Here is a 9,195-nt window from a genome sequence, read left to right as displayed (position 1 = left end):
ATGAATGTCGACTGATTACTATAGTGGCTCTTCCAGGGTATGTATGTTGGTTGTTATTTCCTGTGTACATAGAGGAGGGAGTACTAACTGTGCCTGTGACAACGTCTCAAGATGAGTACTGGGAGTCTTGAAAGATAGATTCATTAAACAGAGGCACTAGAGATTGGCATTATAGGTTAAAGAATAGAAACACTAAAAATATGCTAAGTTCTAGTAACATAGAATAGCATCTCGTAGGATACAGTTTTTAGGGAGAATGGGAAAATAGTGGGAAACTATTAGAGAAGCAATCATTGTTCCACAGAATGGAGATGAATATACTGGGCTCCAGTGGTTGGTTCACCCACTGAGACAGTGTGCCTGAGCTAATGGGAGCTTACCAAATCTTTGAATGGTATTATTTATGAAGTAATAAAAAATAAAAAAGAATAAGTATAGTCTCATGCCATGCAAAGGAGATGGAAGAACATTCTAGTAATGGAAAGAGCATATACAAAGATAAATTAAAAATGCATATGGAATGTTGGGAAACTATGTGCTGTGACTCATTCCCTAATTCTAGGAGCTCCTCTCCTATTTGGAAGTCTCAAAAATGTCTGCCTACATTTGGTAGGTTGTAGGGTAGATTCTTGAAGTCAGTTTGAAAGAGGGTTTTACAGGGAGGTAAAAACAGTACATGTGATGTGTAGGGGATTGAAGCACAGAGACTTTCACTCAGTACAGACTCTGCACATTTACAATTGAGGTCTGAAAACTGGTTTGAAAAATAGAACATAAAACACCTTTTCCCATGAAGACCTCTATGACACTCTAAGGCACAAGAAGATCCATGTTGGTGCACACAGTAACAAACACTTATGAATAATTTGTTTGCTTCAATGTAAGGTGACAAAGTAGCATCACAGGTACAAAGGAAGGGGGAGTTCTCTCTCTATATTCAAGGGAAAAATGCAGCTGAGGAAGACAGTGAATTCTGAGTACTATCATGGTGGTGCTAACTGTGTGCACACAGAAGTCCCACCAGCAATACAGAGCCGAAAGCAGTGATGATTGTGAAGACATTTGTGACAGAGAGATGATGGACATTTTTTTTCTAGCAATGCTATCATAGAGAAATGTTGGAGAAGAAACACTATTTCTTTGCCTTTTTAGCTCCCATGACTGTGAACCTATGAATTAAATCAATAAAATGCAATAACACTAGAAAGGGCACACAAATTTTATTAATATGTATATACACAGAAGTTCACAGAAATAAAATGAAACTCTAAAATATGGTTAGATTCGGGGGGCTTAATTATTATCTTAATATAGGAAGGAGAGCTTGAACTTAAATGGATGATAAATTCTGGGGGGAGAGAGATTAGGAAATGAATGAGGGAGGGAGAAAGGAATGGATGCTGCAGACTACTTTAGCATGAATTTTCGTTTGATCTTGGTGTTGATTTCCTACCCTAAGGGATGACTCACTCTCTGTCCTTGAAATGGAGGAGAGGTTACCTTCCTCAAAGGAAAATCTATGTCCAATTTTCAGGCAATTATAAGTAGAATAGAAAAAAATTTCTGTAGCTATTGATTCTTAATTGTTATTAGCTCAAAAATAATCCTTGTGATAAAATGGCAGAGTTTTGAGAAGCATATTCTGAGCTTCTTTGAGCGTCAAAGCAAAGTGCAGGAAAGATGACTTAGCTCTTCTAGTGGACCTGGGTTTGTTTCCCAACATCCACATGGAGGCCCACAATCATCTGCAACTCCAGACCCAGGATATCCGACACTTTTTCTGAATTCCGCAGGCATCAGGCATGTACATGGCATGCAGACATACATACAGGGCAAATACTCATGTGCATAAAACAAATATAAAAAAGTCCTTTTAAAAAGAAGTAAAAGCAGGAAAGGTATAACGAGGCAGAAAATGTGTGGGAGGAGGCAGGTCTTCTCCGTAAGCCCATACGAGGTAGCCCTTACTGCTTTCTGGGAGTCATGGTGGAAGGAATAAAAGAAGTAAAAGTCCTTCAAGAGGAATTGACAGAAAAAGTCTACAAACATTGCCTACATATAGAACCACAAACTTGAAGGGCTGGTAGATATTTGGGTGTGAGTCATTATAGAAAGGGGATAATGCAAAATGGAGCCACAGAAGTCTAGTTTGACTTATTTGCATTTTCCTCAATGCAGGTAGACTGATATTTTGATTCACAGTGTCATTCTAGAAGAAAGGAAGCTGAGTGGAAGGGATGTGAGATAATAGAGATCTGATGGAACTAGGTAGATCTTGCTAAAAATGGTGTAAAAATGGTCTGCATCCAAAGCTGAATTCACCGAGGTTGTGGGTCAAGAATTGTGAGTCCTGAGAGCAACCTGGGATATGACTTCACTGCCCTGCATGAAACAGACTAACTCCCTTATTACCCATCTTTAATCTTGTCCTTCCTACAGTCTCTCTGCCCTCTGTGCTATGGTATGGACAAATAGCTCCCCTATGCAAGATGAAATGGCTTTGACCCCATTTCTTTCTGCAGATGCTATCTTCACTGTTTTTTTTTTCACCCCACTAGAAAGTTTCTCCAGTGAGTTCTCTTGAGCTTCTAGCCCTACTTCCTCACAGCGCCCTTCCACTTACCTCTGACAATCCCTTGCTCCAGTAACTTCAACTCTTCTCTTCTTCCATGTTATCACCATCATTACAGAGTTTCTGCCATGTCACTGAACATCTCAGCAGTGACTGACAATTTGCATTTCTCTCTTAAAATCCTCTCATATCCTGACTTCTGAATGCCCTGTATTTCGCTAGCATTGAGGATTTGAGGGAATTTATTCTGGGTCAACACATAACAAAATCCTTACACTGATAACTAAAACAAGCTTTGCATAAAAGTGTTGTGAACAGCAGGTCAAAATTGAAGTCCTCTTGAAACCTAAGTAAGTGGTCCAAGAGGAAGTAAAACATCAATGGTTGCTCTAAGTGCCTTTCCCACCTTGAATATCAATGGTCATCAATGCATATTCAGTAGACACTAGACTAATTATTTTATATGTACTGATTACATTAAACCTTACTGCAAGATTTCAGGCAAAGGACAATGGTATCATTATCATCCCATTTTCTAATTGAGAATACTGACAAATATAGAAATCATAGAGCTAGCTTAAGAATCTAGGCAGCCTTACTGCTAAGTTGACACTGCTAGCTACTTGAGAGTAGTATAACAAGAATGCCAAGCTGACTGTGAAAACACTAGGCCCCACCCATCATCTTTTACCCAGTCAAATGACAGTCTTGACTGGAGTGTCAATTATATGATTTTCCTGTCATAACCTTTTTAAATTAAAATTTTATTAATTTAAAAATCCAGAAACACAGTGACTCCATAAATAAGTACCATACCTGGGTACATGTCCTGTGAGAAAAGCGAAAGGGTAACACTGTTACGTTACTCAGACTTGTTTACATGGGCTAACTAGAAAATGGATAAAAACTGCAAAATGGTGCCTCTGGTCTTTGCTGTCCCAAGTGTTTATGATACAAATAAATACCAAAAAAAGAACCATATCCATTCTTCCCTACTCACTACAGGCAGTTTGATCTCTCTCCGCATACCCTACACTCTACCCAACATCAAAACCTGGAGGGTTTCTACATCGAAATCCCCAGTTCCTGCTTCCCACAGCACTTTAGAAAGGTGTGTCGCTGCACCTGGAGGCAGGAGTCTATCTAGGGGAGCTCTTTAGGTGTTCCCTTGAGGCTAAGATTTCAGAGAACACCTGGGTGGGAAGGCTTTGGGGTGAATCATCGAGCAGGGGGAATCACCCCTTTCCTTCAGGATCTGGTTACAGATCTCCACACTCTGGAAATATGGTTCCCCCTCCCCTCCTCCCGAGAGGGAGGCAGCTGTGGATTGATACTTCTCCCATCACATTTTCAATGACGTTCTGCGGCTTTGTAGCCCAGGAAGCTTATGTCCCACTTATGAGGAGAATGTGTATGACCAGCTGGCAAGAAATTTGTCTCATGAAGCCCTGGCCCCAAAGCCTGGTGTCTTTTTTTGTGTGTGAAAACTGCCCCTTCTCTGCCAGGTTCCCATAAAGACCAGACCATTTGCACATTTTTTCTTATCATGTTCTCTTGCCTAGTGTGGGAAATGCAGGGTTTCTAGGCCCTCGTATTGCTTAGTACTCATTTGAGCTCATTCATGCTCCTGCAAGAGGACAGATCCAGAAGTCAGCCCTATGCTCCTTGTTAGGAATTATTTATAGTTTCTCCACAAAGAGGGTTTCTAAAGCCAAGCCTCAGAAAGCATAATTTATGCTATGGCATTCGGCTGCAAATAAACATTTCAGGAGCAGCCTTGTCAAAAATCCCAGATACAACCTATGCTTGTGGATAAGACAAGGCTAGTAGGAAGGTTTAGGAGAAAGGTCTGTGTCAGAATTCTCAGTTGACAGAAGAACCAATGTTCAGAAGTTCACAAGGACTGAGTCTCTTGATAAAGTCAAATTTCAACTCCTGTAGTCAGAGAAATCAGAGAGCCCTTAAAAACAGCTTTTAGAATAATTCAAAGTAAAGTGTCTGGCTGGGTGACTATGGCCACAAGAAAATTAGCGAGCATTAGTTTATACGCTAGTTGAGTATTATAGCTGTGAAAACAACAAAAAAAGATGGACTACTTTGTTTTTATCAGGTGTATTCTTCTACAGCTATGAATCTTCTACAGTTATGCAATGTTTGGTATGAACTTAGTTTCTGACAGTTTCACCAAGTTCTACCTTCCCAAGGGAGGTTCAGGTCAAGAAAGAGAAGTGGTATTATCCGATATAGTGAATTTGGCACTTCAAAGTGAACAAGACCCTTAACTGGCATTCTTCACCCTTAAAGTCTTGAGGGCAGTCTTCTACATACATTTTGAATCTGTTTTCCTGGGTGCCAACAGCCCCAACAGTATTTAGGAGCCAGAAACAAGGGCAGCTTCATGTCCAGTCTGGGTGTCTTTTCGTACGTGCGTATATGAGATATGAGGATGATTTTTTTCAGTATTGAAAGTAGAGCCCAAGGCTCCATGTGTTAGGTGTGTGCTCTACAACTGACTGACCTGTAGTTCCACCCACTGAATAAGTTCGTTTATTTAAAGAATGGAAGACACGTGAGCATTCGAAAGGCATTTCATACAAATGATTGCTCTATGTGACCCAACTTATACAGAGCAATTTTCTTCTCTTCCTTTCACGTGACTAACTTTCTACACAGAATCCCTAAAAGTGTTTTCTTTTAACCTTCAAATAAAAGTGATTCTCAGAGAAACTAAAGCTGCACCAGAATGCTCTATCCCTTCTCCCTCCAGAAACCATTAAAGACTCCTCTATTCTCTTTAGAGGAGATGTTTGAGGGCTGGCACACCACTGCACATAGAGGAACAAGGTATGTTGTGGCTGGCGTGGATAATTTGACTGCGTCTGACTTTGGGGTTTTAGAGCCCTGTTGACTTAAGCAAAGGAAGCCAGCAGTCCAGCTGCAGCTTGGGTTTCCTTAATTGATACTATCCAATCCTGACTGTTTTGTCTAACAGTGGCCCTTTTCAGGTCTCTCCAGGTACAAAACCTGGACCAAATCTTCCAGTTCTGTTCTGCACACCCGACTTGAACACATCTGGCTGAGCCGAGCTTCTCCTTCAGTGAAGATCTTCCACTGGTCTAAAAGGAAAACACAGAATGGTCAGGAGTGTGTAAGATCAGAGCTGAAGTAATTAGGAATACAACCAATATGCTTCATTCTTTTCCACATCCTTGTAGACCCCTGAGGGTATTTAAAATATGAATGGAAGGTGGCTTCAGCACAGAAGCACCCACTCAAACACATAAATACTTTTCTGAAGGTGGAGACAGAAAACACAACACGGAGTTTTTACTTCAATACATCACATTTGAAAGATCCTCCAAATGAGACACAATTGTTCTCCCACAAGTAAATCTTACGTGCTTAGAAGTTTAGAAAACTTCCATTAAAGGAATTATTTGATTTTAAATGATGTGTTTGGGGAAATATATACACATGAGTGCAGGTACCCACAGAGGTCGGCAGTATCAGGTCCTCCTGGAGCTGAAGTTCCAAGAAGTTGTGAACTACCCTGATGTGGGTACTGGGAACTGAACTCGAATCTTCTGGAAGAGTGGTATGCATTCTCAAGCACTGAACCAGTAATATGCACTCTCAACCACTGAACTCCATCACGAGGGTTTAGAATTTTTATACTGTATTCAGCATTTGCAAAATATTCCACAGTCTGCTTGCTTGCTCTTCTTGCGGCTCACTTGGCACCAATTTAAAAAATACCCATCGACAGCAGTATATACCGCATCACTGGACCACAGCTTGCTCTCTTAGCGCCCCATGTAATCAAATTTGGGATACTTGATTGCTTATCATTATTTGTTCTATTCCTTGTTTCCTTTGTCTACAACTGCTCACATTAATTTTTCCGCATGCTGTCCTTATGCATCAATGGCACCCTGAAATGCCATCCTATGGCTCTTTATAGTGCTCCATTCTCACACTGGTTCACAGCCCTTTCCACTCTTAACTGGACTGAATCACTTCCATTGCCTATTGACTCCCAATAGCCCCTCACATTTCTCTTTATTCCTATGTTCATGACAGTGAAGTCTGGGGAGCTCTGGGCACAAGGTCAGGAAACTCCTTTTCACACTAAACCTCCTTTGAACCTTTTTGGTTTCCCTACATACTGCCCTCCCATTTAGACCTGATCTCTCTGCTTCTTTCTGCCTTAAATTCCTCATTTTCCTCTATTCTTTATGCCTCAGTATGAAGGTAGAAAAAAGGTGGGGGAAGATAACGTTTACCAAAGCCAATGGTGTGCCAGGCTATTGAGGCACATTATGTGAAGGGGTTGGGTTTATTTCATTGTCCCTGTGCTACTCCACTGGATCATTTCACACTACCCACTTCCTTCAGCCGTACAATGTTTGGGGCACATGATACCTAATTCCATTACTTGTCCCCAGTCCTAGCTAGTATGGGCACAGCTTTGAAGTCCTCTAGAGCCTAGTACACTGTCTTGATACAAGATGAACTAAACTGTGTTCTGTGGTGAATTAGTAATTTCAAAAGTCATACCATTGATCCCTGGACCCTAGTCTCTGTCTCCTTTATTCCTGACTCTCTTGGAGGGATCCCCCAACACCTGCATTCAGATTCTTATGCTGAATTCATTTACTTTCTATTATTCTTTCAAAAGACATAAAAAATACCTTACCAACACCATTTCTAGCTGGTTCTCAGGCATCCTGACCAAAGTACGTTCCAAGCAGACATCCTTTTGCATCAGCATCTGCTTAGCCTTGAGCTCTTCATTGACAAATGGCATTACTATTCATCCAATATACAAAGTTATTAATCCTGGAGTCACTCTAGACTAAGCCCCTCCTCACACACTTCTATCTGTTGACTTAGCCTTAGGAATGTCTCTCATGGTGTCCTAAACTCTTTTGTCTTGCAGACAGTATAGTGTGGGAACTTCCTAATTCAGATTCTCACCAGCTCTGCCAGTAATGGTGCACCGCACTCCTCACAGCAAGGCCCTCTTTCTAAAAGCCAGATGTGAATACACCATTTACCTGCTTGCTTACCTCCGCTGTTGTGGTTTAGTTGTAGTCTGGATTCATCAAGGTGAGTGCTTACTATAAGAAAGCCCAGATCGCTACACTGCTATTACAGTGCTGCTTGTATGGTGGAGCACCTCCCAATGTTGCTAGCTTTGCATGTGCATTTTTTCACTGGCTTCTTCTAAGCCTTCCGACTGCTTCATAGCAACCCTTTTCATCTTCATTGTGCCCTATGTGGCCTTGATGATCATTCCTCACCCCCACCCACATTTCTTGTTTGCTCCTGCCTGGATCTTCTTTTAGGCTGCACCCTCGCCCTGAACTGATTTCTTGACCTGTTGCCCAGTCACACCCTTTTCTTTTAAAAAGCGCCTCCTCCCCGAAGCCTTCCTCGACTAAGCCCACCTGGCTCTCAATTTATTGTTCTCTGCAGATTCCCCTGAGCGCTTAGGCATTTAACTCCTCACAGCTCTTCTCATTCACGGTGAAGGCCCATTCGTATTCTGTCTCGCCCATTGGAAATTCTCTGGGGATAGAATTCGGGTGCCTTTGATTCCATTAGAAGTGCTCCCCACCCAGCCCCACCCTGGTGCCCTGCAGTATCTAGTCCCTAAGCTCCATCTAGTGTGGAAAGTAGGAGAGTTGCAAGTCTGAGTAGATGCCTGGATGCTTTTAAAGAAACATGAGCACCTAGTGGTAGTTTAAAAAGAGTCAGAGCACTCTGCTATAATGCAGGATTGATATGTAGTCCATATTCCTGTCCTCTTCTTCATCCCCAGAGGGCATAGCCATACAGATATGAAGACTTCACAGTTATACCAGACCTGAAATCTTGGGACCCTTCCTTCAACTGCCTCGTGACTTGGGTTATCAGTTTCATAAGGGGCATTTAAGAAACCTTGACCTGAAATGGCTTGTATGTGGACTATGTATTCAGCTTGTATTCATCATGCCCGGGCTTTTCTAGTTTGTATTCAGACATCCTCCTTGTCCTTAGTCTTCCAAAAGAGAAAGAGCACATCCCCTAATGTTGAAACTGAGAGTCCTTTATGTTCACTGAGAATACAGAAGAACTTCAAGTGTGGCAATACTACATTTGAAAGCTAGAGGCTATTTCCAGCGAAGAGCACTTACTTAAGGTGGTCCGAGTCACCAGCTTGAAATGATGGAGCTCCCCAAACATCCTCTTGGATATCTTCTCAATGTGGAAGTGCTGGAGAATGCCTAGGGCCAAGCGCAAAGTGGGACAGGTGATGAGACATTTTCTAGCTCTTCGTGGAACCATGTCCCCCTTTTCTGCCCAGGATAAACATATAATCTCATTATTGGGGCTTAGAGGTATTGAGCTGGGCTGTGAAATGTACTTAACCAGGAACTTGGATGGCTCAAAGATTTTAATTGTCTCCATTTGTATTCTTGGCTCACTGGCTTCCCTTTAGCTTCTCCAGGGACTGGAGATAAGGGAGGTAGTACTTCTGACCATGGGCTCTCCTTAGAAAAGCGTTAAGTACTGGTTGGAGCTTCTCTAGCCAGAGGCAGTATTAGAAATTCTGCCTTTGGCCATAATTTTGATAGACT

The 9,195-nt window shown here is 41.8% G+C and overlaps 1 protein-coding gene across 1 annotated transcript in view; it reads right to left on the bottom strand.

Annotated features, from left to right (window-relative positions):
- Positions 1–5,064: 5,064 nt before the first annotated feature.
- The window catches only part of Chrdl1 (chordin like 1), a 111,953-nt gene continuing 107,822 nt past the window's right edge, over positions 5,065–9,195 (bottom strand). Inside the window, exons 11-12 of the mRNA XM_041645762.1 lie at positions 8,752–8,841; positions 5,065–5,688 (exon numbers count right to left, since the gene is read on the bottom strand). Coding sequence (XP_041501696.1) covers positions 5,558–5,688; positions 8,752–8,841 — 221 coding nt within the window. The 3' untranslated portion in view covers positions 5,065–5,557. The remainder of the gene's footprint in view (positions 5,689–8,751; positions 8,842–9,195) is intronic.

This window comes from Microtus oregoni, unplaced genomic scaffold, assembly GCF_018167655.1.
Source record: "Microtus oregoni isolate MIOR12 unplaced genomic scaffold, Mior012 000116F_ref0000321, whole genome shotgun sequence".
NCBI classification, from domain to species: Eukaryota; Metazoa; Chordata; class Mammalia; order Rodentia; family Cricetidae; genus Microtus; species Microtus oregoni.
This window is presented reverse-complemented; position numbering and strand designations above follow the sequence as displayed.